This window comes from Mustela nivalis (assembly GCF_964662115.1).
Source record: "Mustela nivalis genome assembly, chromosome: 10".
NCBI classification, from domain to species: Eukaryota; Metazoa; Chordata; class Mammalia; order Carnivora; family Mustelidae; genus Mustela; species Mustela nivalis.
The window spans coordinates 6,343,768-6,364,862 of record NC_139029.1 but is presented as its reverse complement, the minus strand read 5'-3'; the positions used below and the strand labels follow the sequence as shown (position 1 = coordinate 6,364,862).

The 21,095-nt window shown below is 45.5% G+C and overlaps 1 protein-coding gene and 1 long non-coding RNA gene across 5 annotated transcripts in view; one reads left to right on the top strand and one right to left on the bottom strand.

Moving 5' to 3' along the window:
* UBE4B (ubiquitination factor E4B) overlaps positions 1–18,788 on the bottom strand; it is a 122,395-nt gene extending 103,607 nt beyond the window's left edge. The window contains exon 1 of one of the 2 annotated variants that reach the window (XM_082685376.1): positions 18,020–18,788. In XM_082685376.1, the coding sequence (XP_082541502.1) occupies positions 18,020–18,043 (24 nt within the window). In that variant the 5' untranslated portion in view covers positions 18,044–18,788. The remainder of the gene's footprint in view (positions 1–18,019) is intronic. The other variant, XM_082685375.1, reaches the window with a different exon arrangement.
* A 158-nt stretch (positions 18,789–18,946) lies between these two features.
* Positions 18,947–21,095, top strand: part of LOC309841837 — a 33,153-nt gene continuing 31,004 nt past the window's right edge. For 2 of the 3 annotated variants that reach the window (XR_014299348.1, XR_014299349.1), the window contains exon 1: positions 18,962–19,743. This is a non-coding gene — a long non-coding RNA (uncharacterized lncRNA). Of the gene's footprint in view, positions 19,744–21,095 lie in introns of all 3 variants that reach the window. The other variant, XR_014299347.1, reaches the window with a different exon arrangement.

Here is a 21,095-nt window from a genome sequence, read left to right as displayed (position 1 = left end):
CTAACCCTGCCTCCACCAGCATGAAAGGGAGACATCAGAACAGAGGAATCGGCTACTGGTTGTCAGCGCGTAACCGTGCACTGTGAGCGTTGACACACAAGAATCCGACAGCCTCGACCCCCTTGCCCTCACTGACAAGTGAAGGACCAAGCCCTCCAGTCAGCTGAGAACTGCCACGGGGCACATCAGGGCACAGTGGAAAGAGAAGAACACAGGAGCACTGTCCCCTCTGCAACCCTCATTTTCCAATCATCTGCCTCCCTTTCCAGATTACTCACCCAGCTCAAAACAACGCTGACTCCAAGTGACAAAGAGCCTGATTTCTTCTCCAAAGGATATTATGACCATGTCCAGGCCTGACCCCCGAGTCACAACATTTATAAAGCAACTAATGCTTTGACCCAAACACTTCCCATCACCCCCGAAGTGTCACAGAGGACAGGGGGACTCCAGAGGCTCCTGTCTCATTCTCCCTCTCAGAAGAGTTCTAGTTCGGATGTGACCATTTCACGGTCACCCTATATCCCTTTCCTCCAGCGCCCCTCTCTACCCCATGCCCTCAGCTGCTGGCCATGCTTCCCTTCCCCGAGAAAGGAGAGGTTACCTTACTTCCTCCACAAGCCCTATTCCAGTTGACTAAATCTCTCAAAAATAAAATAAAAAATTCTTACAAAGGCCAAGTTCTAGCAATTACTAGCCAACTACACAACTTTCAAACTTGTCATCTTTTGAACTCCTACTGCTTTGGCTGCAACAGAGCCAAAGAAATGGTTCTATTGTCATCAGAAACAAAACTGTGAACTGCTATTTTCTTAGAGAGCCAACAAGGCTGTGGTCCTTAGAATTCCCCCATGTAATCCAGTGATTCTATTTTTTCCATTACAAGGAGTTTTATAAACTGCAACAATTACTCACCCCAATACTTTCTGCCTGATCAGTAACATGGAAAACGTTAAGTGGGCCCAACTACACTCTCCCAGTGGGCAAGGGCGAAGAACCAAAGGCATAACCCGCCTAGTCACCAAAGGTGCTTTCTTGAGTCACCTGTAATGCTTAGTCAGTTATTCTAATTAGTTCAAATTAGAATAATAAATAGCTTATAAGAATACTTATTCTAGACTCTTCATCAACATCTGCCATTAGAGCAACCCTTTTTAAAAAAGCATTCCGATTACAGGTGACACCAGGGGCCAAGCAGCGGACACCATCTTCGCAAAGTCTTCTACATGACATGCTCTCATGGGGCCAGCTCCGGTCACAACCCCAGCTGTACCCCTTTCTCGCTGTGTTACCTCTCTGAGCCTTCCCCATTTAGAAGGCGATGGCATAAACATCCCTTATCTAGCAAGAGTCGTCAGAGATACAGGGAACGGAACCTACTGCCTGAATTTTTATCCGCCTACAGTCTGTCTCCCCCAAGCACAATGTAAGCTCCAAGAGGTCAGAGGCCTGATGTACTACATTCATGGCCATCTCCCCACTTAGTTATAACTTAGTTATCTCCCCACTAACTAATACGATGCCCAGTGCAGAGGGCCACAGTAAATATTTGTTGGACAAATGGTAAGTGTCTACCCGACACACAATAAACAGTCATTACTTTTCTTCGTAACTTCAGCCTACACATTTTCTCATCCTTTTGCTCTTTTCCGTCTTTAAGCCCAGACATTGTTTTCCTTAGGCTCGGGGCTCTGTCTCACCCAAGCAGCAGGAATATGGAGCACAGCTACTAAAAACTAGCATTGGACCTGTTGACTGACTACCAAACTGGCAGGAGAAACTACTAGAAGCAGGAACCGAAGTCCGCCAACATCCTCAGTCCGCAGAGATGCATCCTGAGAGGAGAACTATTTTCATTACTCACCCGGTTTTTGAAAAAATGATTCTTGCAACTACAATTTTATGTCCTCACCAAAAATATCCCAAGTGAGAGAGATGATGTGGGTAAGCCCCTTCTCATCTCTAATCCCAACTGGTTAAAGAGACAAGATGATAAGCCCAAGTAGCGGCTACTTCTGGCACATTCCATAAAATGGATTCTGGTCACTTAAAAGGGACCAAGTGGAACTGACAGCATTAAATATTTCTAAAGAATTTTTTTAAACCCAGGTATATGGAAAGTGTCTTAAATCCATCCACAAAATAATTATTGCTGCTGCAGGAAGGTTCACTCATTTCCTGGTGATCACTACACCAAAGCTCTGCATTCCTGCCCAGTCTGAACACTCAAAGCCAATATTCTAGCAGATCTAGTCAACAGTGTGCAGTGCGCTCTTTCAGGGAGAGAGAATGCCCCTCTGGCGCTGCACGCCCAGCCCATCAAGTTCTTGGTGTGAATACAGGTTTCCTTGCTAATGTGAACTGTCAAGGTTAACTTCCTCCTGCAGGTTCTGCATCATCACTTGGCCAATGCCAACAGGCCCTTCTAAAAAGCAGAAATGGTGGGCACCTGGCTGGCTCAGTCTGGAACATGCAACTCTTAATCTCAGGGTCATGAGTTCAAGCCCTACACTGGGTGTAGAGCCTACTTAAAAAAATTTTTTTTAGGGGCACCTGGCTGGCTCAGTCGGTTAAGCGTCTGCTTTCGGCTCAGGTCATGATCCCAGGGTCCTGGGATTGAGCCCCACGCAGGGCTCCCTGCTCAGTGGGGAGTCTGCTTCTCCCTCTCCCTGGGCCCCTCTCCTCTGCAACTACGCACACTCTCTCATTCTAATCTTTAAAAAAATAATCTTTAGGGCACCTGGGTGGCTCAGTGGGGTAAGCCGCTGCCTTCGGCTCGGGTCATGATCTCAGGGTCCTGGGATCAAGTCCCGTGTCAGGCTCTCTGCTCAGTAGGGAGCCTGCTTCCCTCTCTCTCTCTCTCTGCCTGCCTCTCCGCTTACTTGTGACCTCTCTCTGTCAAATAAATAAATAAAATCTTTAAAAAAAAAAAAAATCTTTAAAAAGATGTTTTTAAACTGTTTTTACATAAGTAAATAAAATCAGCAATGGCCACATTTTTACACAACCATCTCATTCCAGGATGGGTGAACGTGCTTACTGTAGGCGCTAACAGAGGACAGGATGAAGAGGTGTCCACCGGGCACACTCCACAAGCACTTCTTCCACTCGGCATTCACTAAAGTTCTCCCACTCACAAGCCATTACAGTCACACCATCTCAAGGCAAAAGACTGCTTTACTCCCATTTCCCTAAGCCATAGACCCACAAACTTCTTTGAGCGTGAGGACGTCTGAACAAAGTAAACATGAATGAACACGCCCAGCCCTGGCAGATGACGACCTCATCTGCCCCAAACTGTCCTTGAGGGAAAAAAATGTGGCCCTTCTTTTGATGAAACTCCACAGAAATGGTATCAGGTCTGTACCTATCCTAAGTAGAAGATTAACTAATACAAAAGTAAAAGGTTCATTCATTCATTAATATTCATCACACACAAAGGTGTGCGTGCGGTCAACTGTCGGCATCCTAAAACAAAACACGGAAAGCAACAGAACATCCACTTTACATAATTGGCCTCTGAAATGCAACAGGGCTACAATTTTTTTTAACTGGCCCACAAAATAATGATTGTCGAAACCAAAGTGTTAAATTCCTCTGGCAGATCTATATACAATATGGAATAAGCAGTTGGGGTTTTTTTTGTTTTTGTTTTTGTTTTTATTTTTAGCATATTTTCCCTTGATCTCACCTCAAAAAAATTTATTTTTTTTCTGGTTTTTCATATCTCTCAATACCCTAAACATGATAATTTAATGAGTAAATCAAATCATAAACAGAAAGTTCTACTGAGTAAATTATAAAGATTTCCAGGTATTTTTAAATTTTCCATCAATTCTAATTTCTTTCTTAGAAATAAGTTTCCCCTACTAGGACATACATATATACAAAATTGTACAGCTTGAATATTAAATGTACTTTATTCCTTTTGAAAACTGGTCACCAGTACATGACTATTTTTGGTCAGTCTTAATACCTGATCGGCCAACAGAGATAAATATTTACAGAGAAACACTAATACTTTAAAAAACCAGTCTTTGGAGGACATTTTTTAATTTAAAAATTTTTTAAATGTTAAACCAATAGGAGTGACAGTTTTACTTTTTTTCCTTTTCTCTTTAAGTAGGCTCCACAGCCGATATGGGGCTTGAACTCACGACCCTGAGACCAAGAGGCCCACGCTTTTCTGACTGAGCCAGCCAGGTGCCCCATATGAGTAACAGCTTTAAATACAACAATCCATATTTCACAAAAAGAAGGAAGTGTTTTACTGTGAAAGCATGATCAAGATACATACTGCACTGGGTAAAATACAAAAGAAGTCCTCTTGAGACTGGAGAGATAAGATGTAGAACATGAAAAAGATAACACAAAAGTAAATGCCTCTGTGTCAAAAACCCTCATTAAAAAAAAAAAATGAATCTACTGGTTGAAGTGAAATAAATTATCCAAAGATGCCGTATCACACAGAAGTAGAAAATTTTTAAAGATCTCAAGAAACTCTATGAATGACATGGCATCACAGTCAGACATACACCAACATTTTCTGCATAAGAACATGAACATCTCTCTTCGGTCAATTTTCGTATGGTTTCCTATAATCTTGGAATCTGGGCAAACTCTTCTCAGACGTTTATCCACCTGCACGGAGAAAGTCAAGAGACAAAGCAGGCCCGGCTACAGAACTGGCGGGAGCTGGCACCAAATGCAAATTCAGGGCCTCCTGCTAAAGATTTATTAAGAATTCCAAGACATCAACAACAGGGCACTGAACCACGTGTGCATTAGACCATCCGACTACAGGTCACATGCCTGGAACGCCAGCCCTGGTGACAAGTATAGACACGGGTCTAACAGAAGACCCTGACCTGATATGCTTCTAGAAGAACGCCTGGTAGGTGACAGGTGTTCACTGTGCTCTGCTTGGAAGCCAGGAGCTCAGCTCCCCAAAAGACCCATAAAAGCAAAGTACTACTTTATCTGCTCAGAAAATTGGACTAATTAAATTACAACACTAGTACGCATCTAGAGTTTATACCAAACACTGACAGGGAACAAAGAAACAGTGTGCACTAAATACATTTCACAATGTTTAATTAGAAAGCTAATTAAGTCAAGGCCCAGCACTTCTTAATACTACGCCCCCAAAAGATACCTCTCGTCCCAGCCAGATTATTGTCTTCAAAGAACAGGACAAGATGCTCAGGATGGAGCGGCTGGTGAGCAGTTAACCCCACGACCTCCAGTGCAGAGATCCACACCCCCCTTCCCGGCACTGAAGGACCAGCAGGCCCTTCAGGAGACTCAGTCAGTCCTCTGATTTAGAGAAACTGGGTCACTCTGTGTATTATTTTTTAGGTCCAATATGTGACATTGCTTCTGGGATTCCTCAGGTCCTGTCTGCACGGCTCTCCCCCCTTTCAAACCTTCTGGCTCCATTCTTACCCCCTAGTTCCTTTAGGCCACCTGATCGCTCCTGATTTTAGAAAAAGGCGGAGGGGAGGCAGGGTGCCTGGGTGGCTCAGTCAGTTAAGCGTCTGCCTTCATCTCAAGTCATGATCCCGGGGTCCTAGGATCGAGCCCCACATCAGGCTCTCTGCTCAGTGGGGAGCCTGCTTCTCCCTCTCCCTCTGCTGCCACTCTGCCTGCTTGTGCTCCCTCTCTGTCAAATAAATAAATAATATATTTAAAAAGTGGGGGGAGAGCCCAGTATGGCTTAATACTGAGTGAGAAGAGAAGTTTAAGGAATTCAAAGAGAGAAAATTCCGACCCAGCCTTCCATACAAGCCAGGGCCTGTTCGTTACCGTAACCTGGAAGATTCGGCCTTTTACACTCTTGGCATTATTACAGGCAAACCTCATTTTACTGCACCCTGCTTTCCTGCACTCTGTAGATACTATGTTTTTCAAATTGAGCGTCTGTAGCAACTGTCCATCGAACAAGTCTACTGACGCCGTTTTTCCAACAGCATTTGCTCACTTTGTGTCTCTGCATCACATTCTGGTAGTTTGTACAATAGTTCAAACTTTCTCACCGTTATTATATTTGCTATGGTGATCTGTGATCAGGGATTACGACTCACTGAAAGCTCAAATGATGGTTTGCGTATTTTAGCAATAGTTTTAAATTAAGGTATATATATTTTATGCTATATTTATATGCCTATAGATATACATATTTTTATAAAAATATACATACTTTTAATGCTACTGCACACTTAAAGGACTACAGTGTAGTGTATACACGCTTTTACATGCACTGGGAGACAAATTTGTTTGACTGGCTTTATTCTGATACACGCTCTGTTCAGTATCGCTTATACTGCAGTGGTCTGGAATAAAAACTGCAGTATCTCCAAGGTGTGCTGTGCATGCAAGGAAGTTTCTAGATATTGTACAGGCAGCCACTAAAATTCTAATTTTGTACAATTCAATCTTACGTATGTCCCAGGAATCCACCCTGCCAGGGCACTGTGCTGGGAAATTTACATGTCGCTGCAAGTGTTCAGAAGAACAATGTCACGAGACAGGTGTTCCTACCCCCAGTTTTACAAGCTGAAGAAACTGAGGCTCAGAAAGTACTTTGCTCGGGGTCCTCCAAATGGCTGGTTTGCTTAAAACTCACATTTATCTGACTCTAGTTACAACTGCCTATCTTTACCTAAATTATATCCCTTAATGTACTAACAACAAAAAACAATCTCGCCTGGGTCTCTCAGTTGGTTAAGCAGCCAACTATTGGTTTTGGCTCAAGTCATCATCTCAGGGTCATGAGATCGAGCCCCAGGCCAAGCTCCCTGCTCTGTGTGGGATTCTCTCTCCCTTTCTCTCTGCCTCTCCAGCTCATGCTCGCGCGCACGCGCTCTCTCTCTCAAAATAAATAAATAGATCTTATAAAACAAAACAAAAAAAAAACCCCTACAACACAAGAACTGGGACTCACAAAAAGGCACCCTGTATTCAATTCATGCATTCAGCAAATATTTTCTATTTAAAGATTTTACTTATTTATTTGAGAGAGAGAGCGCATGAGCAGGGGGAGGGGCAGGGGGAGAGAAAAAGCAGACGTACCCCTGCTGAGCGGGGAACCCGATGCCAGGCTTGGATCCCAGGATCCTGAGATCCAGACCTGACCCAGGAGCCGAAGTCAGACACTTAACCGACTGAGCCACCCAGGAGCCCCTCAACAAATACTTACTGTGGGCCACTGTGCGCCAAGCCCTGTGCGACGAGCTGGGTAAGAAACAGTGAGCGAGGGCGGTGAGGGGCTTGCGCCACGCCAGCTGGTACATCACCCGCACAGACAATTCCAATGCACTGTGACTGGCACAGGATAGGGGAAGCCATTTAATGAAACATCTTTCCATTTTCTCTACTTCTCCCCGGCCACCCATCTTTCAGCTTCCGCCCATACTGTGGTGGTTTAGGGGACATCTCTGTCTGGGCCTGATACACCCTAAAACCTCTGAGATCAGAAATACCGACCCTATCAGATTTTTTCACCATCTCCAATTTTTCCTCAGTGGTTCCAGTAATTTCCACAATTAACTTCAAAAGAATGAATGTTAACTGAGTTTGCTCAGAGTAAGAGATAACTGAAACACTGACCCTCACCACAGAATTTTTTCAATGTCCAAACTCCTGAGCATCTTTATGGACTAACTCGATCCTCCTGGAAGAAACAGTCAGCATGACCTGCTCCCCCCCACAGAACTAACTCCCTTTGCTTAACCATCTGGGGCAGCACCTGCACTCCAGCTGCCTGTGCCTGGTCTCTCCACTGGACTATGAGTTCACTGAAAGCAAAGACCAGGTCTTTTTTTTTTTTTTAAAGATTTTACCCATTTATTTGACCGTCAGAAATCACAAGTAGGCAGAGAGGCAGGCAGAGAGAGGGGGGAAGCAGGCTGCCCACTGAGCAGGGAGCCCGATGCGGGGCTCGATCCCAGGACCTGAGCTGAAGGCAGAGGCTTTAACCCACTGAGCCACCCAGGCGCCCCCAGGTCTTACTCGTAGTAGGGATGGTATCTCCAGCTGTGTGCCCCTCAGTACCCAGCACAGAGTATACATCCTACCTATACTTGTTCGAAGTAAACAGAATTGGTAATATTTGCCATCTACATATTTACCACTCCTTTTTTTATTAAAGCTTTTAAAAATTAACTATAATATGATCTAGTGTTCTTCTGATTATAGTTCAAAATTTCTTTGCAACATTCTTCAGGCCCCAAACACCCCACTAGGAACAATATACAAAATGTATCTCTATGCCTTTCCTTCCTACTTCAGGAAGAAGGGAGCAGAGGAAACACGAAGTATCTACTGACTGAGGAAAGGCATTGGTGATTGTAACAGAGAATGGTAAAAGGCAAATTTTGAAAGACGTGCTGTGCTCGCCAAGTACTCTCTCCCCACTTTTTTTTTTAAAGATTTTATTTATTTATTTGACAGTTAGAGAGATCACAAGTAGGCAGAGACAGGCAGAGAGAGAGAGAGAAGGAAGCAGGCTCCTCACCTAGCAGAAAGCCTGACACGGGACTCGATCCCAGGACCCTGAGACCATGACCTGAGCCAAAGGCAGTGGCTCAACCCACTGAGCCACCCAGACGCCCCTCTCCCCATTTCTTAAATCCACGCTTCTACCATTTTCTGAGGATTCCTCGGCCTCTCCCTGGAGCCTGTCCCTCGCTCCTCAGTTATCTACCCGCTCCTCCCATTCTCCCCTGAACCACTTCTGGTCAGCCGTGAAACTGGCCTTGTCGAAGTCCGCATCACCAAGCCCTATCATCAAGGCCTAGTGCTCCTCTAACTTATTTTACTGAACATTAAACAGAGTTGAACATTCCCCTCTGGCATGAAACACTTTCTTCTAGATGCCCAGACTCCATGACCTCTTGACCTTCCTCCTACCTTAGCGGCTGTCCCTCTGCAGTCCTTCTCTGGGTCCTGTTATCTCCTCCCCACCTCCACCCGCTGGAGCGGCTCAAGACTCCCGAGTCTCACTTCCTCTCTTCTCTATTTACGCTCACTTCCTATGCAATCGGTCCATTCTCCTGATTTTTTAAATTTTTTTTGAAGATTTATTTCTGTATTTGGGAGAGAGAAAGCACAAGCAGAAGAGGAAGAAGGAAAGGGAGAGAGAATCTAATGTAAGAGAGATCTCCCTGCCCCGTGTGGAGCCCAAAGTGGGGCTCCATCTCACGACCCCGAGATCATGACCTGAGACGAAACCGAGAGTCAGCAACTTAACCGACTACACCACCCAGATGCCCCCATTCTCATGATTTTACATATACTGACACATCCCGATCGGTATCCCAGCCCCAACCTCCTCCTTGAGCTGCAAACCCAACACCTATCAACAACCTACTTAACATCTCCATGCGGGGAATTGCTAAGCAATATAGTCATCATACGACTGAAACATAACTTAGTTTCTTCTTCCAGTCTTCTTTCAATATTCCTCATTGCAGTAGGTGACAACTCCATTCTTCAAGCTGTGTAGGCTTAAACTCTTGATATGACTGTGGTAGAGCCTGCTAGCTGCCTCCTTGTTACAAAGTCAGCCACCATTTGGTTGGGGCCATGTGACTAAGTTCTGGCCAAGAAGGTGTAAGCAATGATGTGTGACACTTTCTGATCATGTCCTTAAGGGACAGGAACATGTCCTCCCCTCCCCTTTAGTCCCCGAGTACTGGAACACAGATGCGTGAGCAGGTGCTGGAGCTGCCATATTCGACTACAAGCTACATGCCTCACACTGGGGATGAGAGCACAAAACGGAATGAGTCTGGCTCCCTAGGAATCGTGAAATTACTAAACCAGCTCTCAACCACCTACTCAGATTTTTACTTGAAAGAAAAATAAGCTTCTACCTTGTTTAAGCCATTATTGTGTTGGATCCCTAGGCTGCAGCAGCCGAGCCAGTATCTTAACAAATGCACAGAATTTGGAATCTGGAAGTAGACAACCTAAATAGACTACAATTATGTGGCAATGGCGTGGGGGTCAGCATGGGCACAGATATTGCAGGACAGAAGGTTGGTGACCCTTGTTAGGCCACAACAAAATATTTGGTAAAACCCGTGACATCTTCCAAAATTGGCTGCATGCCAACATGGCCTGTAATTCTAGGGGAACTGGTTGAACAATTCAGAATTTGGGAGCTAACTGGCTTCCTGCCACTTTTTGAAGCAAGAAGTCCCATGAGAGTGAGACAGATTCAAGCTACAACCTGCCGATTTGCATGCAGAGATAAAAGGGAATACAGGTCGGCCTAAGGCATGTCCATTGCCTACAGTCCAAACCAACTCAGAATCTGAAAATTTGGGGGCTAAAAAGGGTTGATAAAGCCAACTCCTTCCATATCCAGCAAGAAAGAAGCTAGAGAAACTGTTCATCCCCAGAAGGGGATCTTCTCCAATGACATGTCCCCAGAGGAAAACATACTGAAAAACCACCACAAAGGGCAAGGGACAAGGGAGTTCCTCCAAGAGAGCAGCAGACCAAGGACTGCTAAATGAGCAGTCAGGAATTCCTACCACTGCCAAGGCAGGAACTAATGATGCCACAATATGGCCTGGCAGGAGCTAATGATGACTAAGGACCAGTGAAGGGTCTGTACTCCCCATTCTTCCCTCGCCCAAACCAGAGTTCTAGCTCCATTATCCTATCCTACCGAATCCCAGTACAGGAGGCAGGGGGCAGTGTTAGGGGGACACCAGTAGGTACCTTGTATTTCAGTCTAGAGCTTCCTAGGCTGTGTATCAATCAGCCAGATTCCAGGCTCTGAAGCTGACTGAGGGCTGTCTCCTTTGAAAAGGTGCACAGTGTGTTCTAGATTTGGGAAGAAAGGTCTGGAAAGAAAGGCCTAGACTGTCCTCCCTTTCTAACATAAAAGAACTTTTTGGTGAACATGTGGCTACCCAAGGGAACCTGTACTTTTCAGCATCTCAGCAAGGAGCTGTGGCCACATGCCTTGGGTTCTGCCTGTATTTTTCATTAGCCAACGGGTGGCTTCCAAGTTGTGCCATTCAAGCGGAGGAATATGATGTCTCCCCTTCTCCTCTCTTCCCTCCTGCTAGAATGCAGACATGGAGAGCCCAAAAGATGGAAGCCGTATGTTAGGCAAGTTGGAACAATGAGACAGAAGGTACCTGGGCCCCTAATGAACACAAAGCTGCCTCAGCAGCCCCAGGCTCCCATTTAGGGAGAAATAAACCTCGATCTGGCATAAGCAGGTGCGACTGCAGGTCCGCCCAGTGACATCCCGACCACTGCTACTGCCATTCTCGACTCCACTCTTCCAAGCCACTGCCCCACCATCCCCCGGTGCGACGGGCTCCCGCCACCACCTGACCAGCCGCTCTCTGACCCTTTGTTACTTCTTCACACGAACCCTACCCTGGGACTCCCGGGACCACCTCCTTTCTGCTCTCCCTCTTTCCCCTTTTGGCCATGCACTGCACAGCATATGATCCTTTTAAAACATAAATCAGAATGGGGCGCCGGGCTAGGACAGTCAGTGGAGCATACGACTCTTGATCTTACGGTCTGGAGTTCAAGCCCCACACTGGACATAGGGATTTAGTTTTAAAATTTTAAATAAATACAGTAAAAAAAAAGATCAATCAGAACTTAAGACTCATGAAGGTAGGGTTTCTGCCTGAACTTTTCATTGGTATACCCTCATAGTCTAGAATAAGACTGGACATATATTTCACCAAATTTAAGATGTCAGTGATTGAGGCACCTGGGTGGCTCAGTGGGTTAAGCTCTGCCTTCGGCTCTGGTCATGATCCCAAGGTCCTGGGATCGAGCCCTGCATCGGGCTCTCTGCTAGGCAGGGAGCCTGCTTCCTCCTCTCTGCCTGCTTCTCTGCCTACTTGTGATCTCTCTCTCTGTCAAATAAATAAATAAAATCTTAAAAAAAAAAAAAAAAGATGTCAGTGATTATAATAAGCTGCACTGTTATTTTTTGCACTGCCAAGGAAAAAAATTGCTGCCCATTAAACCACAATGAAATGGCTTAGCAACAGATCAGGACAGAGTTGTAAACAGTTACCCCAGTCTCCCGTTGCTCTGAGATTTCTCTCTGAGGAACGCGGAGTGTCTGTGATCTTGAGCCGCGCTGCCTAGGTAGGAAAGGCAATCCTTCCAGCTGTATGTTCAATTTCAAAATGTCGCCCAGCTTCATAAAAGTACAGACTGCTGCCTTTCTAAAGCTCCCTAATACATTTCGTTCATGCTTTGCAATAAAAGATGGAATCCTGGTCATTCCTCCAACCACAAACATTTTCTTTACTAGTATCATACTGACAGCGCACTGCGGCCAACGATCCTCCTGCATACAAAGTAACATTTGCTTTTTCATCACTGCTGATCAAGGTGTGATTTGGGGGAAGGCAATTGCGATGGCAACTAAATTTAACACCCACGGCACCGCCACTGGACTGAAGGGGCAGTAGTATAAACAGGTAGAACCAGGTGTGCACACAAACAGGAAATAACAAGTGTGTCAGACCTGCCGCCTGGCCAACAGTGATGATACCATTGTAACAAGCACCCGGATGTCAACAGGTGTTAAAACGCGAAGGAAAAAAAGGGGTGGGGAAGGGCATCTCACAACTGAACCCCAGTTAGAAGAACTCGGAGTTTTGCCCAACGAATGACTGACTGACTCCTCCTGCTCCTGTGTCCTGGCTCAGCGGCCTCCAAGCACACCATGCCTCCTTGCTGTTCCCTGAGCAGACCAAGGATGCGCCCTGTCTCCTGCTGTTCCTTGTACCTGGGAAACTCCTCCCCTCAGATGGCTCCCTATTATCCCTGCATTTTTTATTCAAAAGCCACCTCCTGGGGCACCTGGGTGGCTCAGTTGGTTCAGCATCCGACTCTTGATTTCAGCTCAGGTCATGATCCCATCCTGGGATGGAGCCCTGTGCTGGGTTCCACGCTCAGAATCTGCTTGGGATTCTCTCCCTCCCTTTGCCCCTCCCCCTGCTCACCCCCCTCCAATATATAAATACAACCCCTCTCTCTCTCCAATATATAAATACAGCCTTGAAAAAAAAAAAAAAAAGCCACCTCCTCAAACTGTACACTCTCCATGTCCGCATTTCTCTCCACCCCTTTTGCTAATCTGGTTTTTCTTGGTAGTCTTAGCGCCACATGACATTCCAAGGGTACATGTTTGTTTATGTTTCCTCCCACCGAAACGAAGCGCCATGTGAACAGGCTCCTGCAGCAGCTGACACGCAGCAAGTAAACAGCAAATGCAGTTCAATGAGTTGCTTATGGGAAGACACGTCCACTTACACGTAGTCTAAACACCATGTGAACAAACACAGTCTGCACCAAGCAAAGGTCTGAGACCCAAGGGCCTCTCGTCACAAGTCTTTCTGTCTTCTTCCCCTACAAGATAGGGGGCCATATGATGAGCTCCGTTTTTAGCAATAACTGGGGCTTCCACTTCCCATCTCAAAAGGAACAGTTAAAATGCTAAAAACATCATAAACTTGCTTAGATTATCTGTTTTCAGGTAGTTTAGTGAGGGGATTAAGAACTGTGGAATCAAAGGTGCCTGGGCAGCTCAGTCGGTTAAGCATCTGCCTTCAGCTCAGGTCATGATCTCAGGGTCCTGGGATTGAGTCCCCTATCGGCTCCCCGCTCAGCAGGGAGTCTGCGTCTCCCCCTCCCTCTGTGATCCCTCTTGCTCTTGTTCTCTCTCAAATAAATTGATGAAAAAAAAAAAAGAGAGAGAGAACTTTGGAATCAAACTCTGGATTAGAATCCAGAATCCACTTCCTAGTTGTGCATCTTTTAGCAAGTTAGTTAATTTCTACCAGCCTTAATCTTCTTATCTGTAAAATGGGGTGATATTACCAACCCTGCTGAGCAAGTTAAATGCTTAGCACATATTGAACGCTCAGGGAATGTTAGCTGGTATCATAATCATTCTCTGTCTCTTGGCTAAGGCAGACAGAATGGGAGAAGAACGGACGTGGGGCTACATCCCCCTTTCCTCCCAGGCTACCGTAAGAAACCTAGTCACAGAGTGGCAGCAATTACCTACTGCGAAAAAAGTGAGCTTAGGTTCTGAGGCCTGTTACAAAAAAAGAAAAGGTCACAGAGATGGAGGGGTCAGAGTGGAAAGGCCAGGGGTGGGGGTCTCTATGTTGGCTCCTCTTTCAATGTTCCAAAAATCTGCCTGTTCTTTGTCTGGAATTCCTCATTCTCCCTCAATCCGTTCTTCTCTCAAGCTAGAAACCAAGGAATCATCTTTTTCCCTCGTCCCCTAGCCCCACCTCCTTTTCATCAAGAAGTGGGTTAACTCAGATCCTCAGTCTTTCTGCTGTCTGCCTTCCTCCGTCCCCACCGCCAATGCCTTCCTTCGACTCGACTGCTCGCTTTAGAGGACAACAAGCCCCTCATCTGGCTCCGGGCCTGCAGCCGCCTTCTTCCAACCTTCTTCCGACCCACGGTTACACCTTGCCAGTCACCTTGCTAACCCCTTCACATTCCTCAGAGGCTTCTTACGGTCCTAATGACAAAGTGCAAACTCCTAAGTACTTCTGAGACCCTCTGAGATCTGGTGTCTGCCTACCTGCAGCCACTCCCCTAGCAAAATCCTGCCTCCAGGCCCTCATTTTTCCTGGGCTGCCCCCTCTCACAGCCACTTCCAAGAGCCTGTCGCCTGGCGATTGCTCAGCATTACTTTTTCTTGAAAGTCTCCATTATAGCCAGCACTGCCCCACCAGGGGTCCCTTCCTGTTTTTCTTACTGTCTTGTGCATCCCTCCACAAAAGCACTTAGTACCCTACAACGTAACTGTTGGACTTCCTACCTATCTCGACCTCTACCACACCTCCCGGTTAAACTACAATTTCTGTAAGAAAAAGGACTTTCTCCTCACCTACCTAACACATCACTGGGGATACACAACATCCTTAGGGAAAAAAAAAGTTCGTTGAGTGAACAATTTTGGAGGGGGCCTGGTGAAGGGTTAATACCGAAAAGACTATAAACTCGATCACATCATGAATGTATTCATGAGAAACAACACTCCTAAGGAAAAACTATGTAGATCAAGCACGTTAGTAAGACATGTACATGGAAGCTGCAGTGAATTTACTGGCAGTTGTTAAGCAATAAAATGTAGCAAAAAGAGTTTTTAGATCAGGCACAAGATCTAATTTTTAGATGAGGTTTGAATTCCAGCTCAACCAATTCTATGCCAAAAAACTATGGACAAGTCAGTTAACCTAAATCTCACTTGCCTCATCTATAAAACAAGGAAAATTCAAAGATCTTCTTGGTCACACTGTTGTACGGAATGAGACAATGGTTGTAGAGTGGCTGGCCCTGAGCAGGTTTCTGAGGCTGTTAAGAAATGCCACTCCTGTTCCACTTAAAGAACACGGCTAAAAAGTGCAAGGTCACATATTCTGCACTTGGGAAGGAAGACTTACCACTCTTCTAAAACCTTGACTACACCCTAACTATCCAGCCAGCCATCTTGAAGATGAACTAGGTCATAAAGAAGATTTAGCCCAAAAAATAAAAAAAAGGAAAAAGAAAGAAAGAAGAGGAAAGAGGAAAAAGCAAATCATTTCCATGCAATTTCATCACCACAGCTGAAAAACAGTTTAAAATACCTGTCCTGCCCTACTCATAGCATCATTTCGGTAGGGAGAACACATGAGTAGGCCACGGACGGAATGTCATGTACATAATGAAGCCTTGGAATGTGGGTTCCTGAAGAGAATGAACTTAGTCATGGATCTGCTCCCCAGAGCAAGGAACTCACTGTAAAGTGCCACATAAATAACAAGCACCAAGGAACTTAAAGAACTACTCTACACAAGATTAGAGAAGTGTAAGAATTTCAGGTGATCTATGAGAGGGACCCATCATCTAAAATCCTCTAAAGCTACCAGTCTGGTTTGGACCCACCTCTGTTTTGCAGGGAGTGTATCTGCAGACGTTTTCTTTTTGTTTGAATATAAAACTCTCCCTTATCTAATTGCCTAATTTAGATCGAAAGATCACTGTCTTAACTGTTTTCACCCTGAGATGTATTTTTGAATTTTCAGCAAGAGAAATGTCTTATTTTCTAACTAAATGAATGCCACCTACCGTATCTGTGACACAGTTTCCACCAAGAGAGTCACAATACAAAGGCAAAACCTCTGGAAATGTCTTTGTTGAGAACCGTTCACTCAATTCTAGAATTAAGGAAATGACTTAAAAACAAAAGCAAAAACAAACAATTTGTTCTAGGTTCAGCTGAGGCTGAATTACCAATTATTGAACTGTTCCTCTTTGTTCAGGCCACGTAATAGTTGAAAGTAATTTTATGTTGATCTAATACTAGTGAATTTAATTTTTCACATTGATTTCACTATTCCGTTGACCTTGAAAACCTCCTCCACAATGATTACATTTGTTCCTATACAGTCACAAAAAAGTTACAACTCCAAGACTGGTTAAAGTGAAGTGCCACAGTGTAGACTATGCAGTATCTTTAACTGGTCTCTATGCTCTGTTTGTCTGAAGATTTCTTGGTATGAAAAACCTCTGAACCAGCAGCAACTTTGAGAACGTTGAGAAAAATAAATAGTTTCTGGAAGCAAAGGGCTACTAAAAAACAGAAGCTCTTTGCCTTAATTTACCCATTAGAATTACTATTGAAGAAGGGGGGAGCAGATTTTTTTAAATTACCTAAAACAAAGTGCCTTTAAGGAGATCTCTTGAGAATTCCTACCGGAATGAAAGAAACTGTTCAATGTTCTTCTAATTTTAGTTACATTATATTCCTGATGTATTTGAGAAAACAAAGTCCATAACACAGAATGAGCACTCCTGACTCTCCAAACAGCCAAGCATCACAACCCACAAAATTAGTTGTTTCCCCTCCCACGTGACATCTGAACTCACCACTTGCAAGTCCCATCTCTGGATATATTTAGTCCCTAAGTAAATATATTAACTACTCTAGCTAAATCTGAAGCATGTAAGTCTTGTAGTTTAGCCGACCTGACGGATGGCTACTTTCTCAGTACTCTAGGGAAGTTTTTTAAGAACTAGTGAAAGAAATGAGGAGGTAGATTGAAGAGAGGGAAAAGCCAGCAGGGGTCCTGAAAGGGAAGCTCCTCATCTGGAAAAAGGAAGGGAAAAATGAGTAGAATCACAGAATCAATTCCTTGTACCCTAATTGCCACTGTTTTCATGATAACCTTAATAAACAATCTTTAAAATATCAAGAAAGAGATCTGTAAAACTCCGTTCAGAAATGATAACAGAGGAAGTTTACAAAGTCATTTGCTACCATTTGCTTCCTGTTTAGTGTCTGCTACAGCAAAAGACAAGTTTGAAAGGGCCAAAAACTAGAAAAAAGGCTGAATGAAAGAGAAGTATGCCAGGGGTCATCAGTTCTTGTTACGTTACAGATTTTAAATGGAATTCACTAGGCTTTTGGGAAAAAATATATTTTGTTACATATCAAAAGACTCTGTCTGTAGGCCACCCCCAAACACATATGTTTAATCAACTTACACAACGCAACAGCCACACATACTGGGGATTTCAAATACTGCCTTTAAAAACATACACCCATACACTGTAATCCCACCCAAAATTATTCTTTAAATCTCTGCAGTAAGGCGCGCGTGCACGCACACACACACACACACACACACACACTTAACTTGATGTAAATCTAGCCCTTCTCGCTTAAACACCCTGAGGAAAAGAATGAACGCCTCAATATGCTCTCCTCTTCTTCAGACCCTAAAAGACTCGAAAAGCAGCAAATGGAGTTCAAAACGAAGAAAGAAGGCAAGGTAATACAGGAGAATACAACTGGAGACCAGCTCGGGGGCTCATTTTTTTTCTTGGAAAATGTCATCTCCATTCTTTCCCCAAACCCAAAGGCCAGGCACCACTGGCGCAATACCCATCCCTGTCCAAAGCGCCAAAGAGTTGCCAACTAATCTCCCAAGGTGTCCCCCAACCTCCTCACCTCATCAGCGCTCAGCTCCTCCATCGCTTTCCTCTTAATGGTGAAAGGCGTTAGGGAGAGATCCTTCTGTTCTTGAGACCAGGGCGGGAGGAGAGTGGAAGGTGTCTATCGGGCTGTCTGGTCCCCCGAATGGGGGAGGTTTCAGAATTGCATAGTCAGAGGTTAAAAAATAAGAACACGAGAGGCACTGAACCGCCTTGGCGTCGGTCACTCCAATCGCCCCACAGACTCCTACAGCTGCTTGCGCCCCGGGCAGCCTCCTTTGGCCACCAGCGCTGCTGCTCTACAGGGTTATCTTAAGGCGCCACTATTGCCCTCTGCTTCCCAGGTTACCCAGACCAGGGACTCGGGTCTCCAGCACGTCTCGTGCCCTGAGCCTGCTGTGTCTTCGTGGTGGTGGCGCGGCAGGTGCGCTTCCTCCAGCAGATCCTGCTCTCCTTCCTACCCTTTGCCCCAGGCGGGAAGTGTTCGACTGCAGAGTGGATGCCCCGAGGTAAGGCGACCCCAGAACCGCCGAGGCAGAGCCCAGCACTGAAGAGGGAAGCCCCTCCCCTCCCAAAGCAGGCCGGCCACGCCCCGCCTCCACGCCGGAGCCCGGGCAGGGGGGAGGGGGAGGACGGGACTCGCGATGCTCTGGATGGAAGAGTAAATCCTCCTACCCCTCCACCCCTACTCTTACCCCCTCGCCCCACCAAGTATTATTCATCAAAACAACAGGGCGGCCATCTTTGAAAGGGATCACGTGACCCCGCCACAGAGGCGGGGCTCCTGGCCCCAGGACGAGGCAGCCAATGGGCCGCGGGCGTCGCGCCGCCGATTTCCTCTCGCCTGCGTCTCCTCCCGCCCCCGCCCCACCCCCTCCCCCGCAGCAGCGCCGCGCGGGGGAGGGGCGAGCGCGGCTGCGGGCGGGCGGGGGGGCGGGGCGGCGCGGTGCCATGGCGACGGCCCGGGGGTGGCGGGCGCGGCAGGCGGGTCCAGGTAGGCTCCCGGGAGAGCGGGAATCTGGGCGACGAGGGGACCCCGCAGCGCCTCCGTTCTCAGGAGCTTGCTTTTTGGTGACTCCACGATGCGGACCCAGTAAAGGAAAAGGGAGGACGTCTTGCTTCTGGAGCCAAGGTTCTCTACCGTTGTCCGCTCACGGCCTGAGAAACCCTTGGACGCGTGTCCACGTCCGCAGAGAAATTCTGCCCGTTTGGAAGAAAACTAAGACGGGTACAACTTCATTTTATTTGCCTTTCGGCTTTTCGAGAGATCCTGCTTTGGTTGCCTTTTTTTTTTTTTCCTTCTTTTTTAAACGTGTTCCAGAATGATGGTGAAATTTGAAAGTGCAAATGACCGGGAGACCTAAAAAATGTTGGCGTATCTGCGCACGTACAAGAAAGGCTTTTCGAGCCAATGGAGAGAAACCATCCTTACCTGCTCAAGTTTCTAATTGAGATGTAATTGACATAGAGCATCCTGTTCGTTTTAGATGGACAGCATAATGATGCGTGAGGCTTGGGGGTTTTTTCTTTCTTTTGTTTTTTTAAGTATTTAAATTCCAGTTAGTAAAAATAAATAAATAAATAGATCCCAGTTACTTCATATACAGTGTAATGTTAGTTTCGGGTGTACAATACAGTGATTCAACAGTTCTATGTAACACCCAGTCACGGGCGCACTCCTTCATCCCCGTCACCCATGCGCCCATCCCCCCACCCACGGCTCCTCTGATAACCATGGAGGTAAGAGTCTGGCAAAAAAAAAGTCTGGTTCTATCTTTGCCTTTCTCTCTTTTTTTTTTAAACTTTGCTCATCTGGTTTTTTATCTAAAATTCAACACATGAGTGAAATTATATGATATTTGTTTCTCTAACCCACTTACTTAATATACTCTCTAGCTCCATGTTGTTGCAAATGGCAAGATAACATTTTTTTTAAAAGATTTTATTTATTTATTTGACAGAGAGCACAAGTAGGCAGAGACGCAGGCAGAGAGAGAGGAGGAAGCAGGCTCCCTGCTGAGCAGAGAGCCTGATGCAAGGGCTCGGATCCCAGGATCCTGGACCAGAAGGCAGAGGCTTTAACCCACTGAGGCAGCCAGGCACCCCATAACATTCTTTTTTATGGCTGAGTACTAGTCCTGTGTGTGTATGAGAATGTAAAGATATACCATCTCTTTTTTTTTTTTTAACTTTAAAAAAAAGATTTTATTTATTTATTTGACAGACAGAGATCACAAGTAGGCAGAGAGAGAGGAAAGGGAGCAGGCTCCCCGCTGAGCAGAGAGCCTGATGATCCCAGGATCCTGAGATCCTGAGCCGAAGGCAGAGGCTTTAACCCACTGAGCCACCCAGGCGTCCCTATATACCATCTCTTTATCAGTTCATCAGTGGATGGATTCTTGGGCTGTTTCCATAATTTGGCCATTGTAAATAGTGCTGCTATAAACATCAGGTATCCCTTTGAGTTAGTATTCCGTATTCTTGGGTAAATACCGTTAGTGCAAGTGCTGGATCCTAGGGTAGTCCTATTTTTAACCTTTTGTGGAACCTCCATGCTATTTTTCGGTGGCTGCACCAGTTTGCATTCCCACCAACGGTGCAAGAGGGTTCCTTCCCCTTTGTCCGCATCCTCACCCACACCTGTTGTTTCTTTGTGTTGTAGATTTTAACTGTTCTGACAGGTATGAGATGATACCAACCGCATTGTAGTTTCGATTTGCATTACAATGCAATGATTTGGCACGTGTATCCATATATTGCAAAATGATTACCAAAATTGTTTAGTTAACATCTGTCACCGTATATAATTACCATGTTTTTCCTTATGACAAGAACTTTTAAATATTGTCTTAGCAATTCAATACAATATACAATGCAATATTGTATACATATAGCAAATCTATGATACAGGTTTTTTTTTTAAGATTTTATTTATTTATTTGACAGAGACACAGCGAGAGGGGAACACAAGCAGGGGGAGTGGGAGAAGGAGAAGCAGGCTTCCCACTGAGCAGGGAGCCTGATGCAGGGCTCGATCCCTGGGATCATAACCTGAGACAAAGGCAGGTGCCTAAAGATTGGCCACCCAAGTG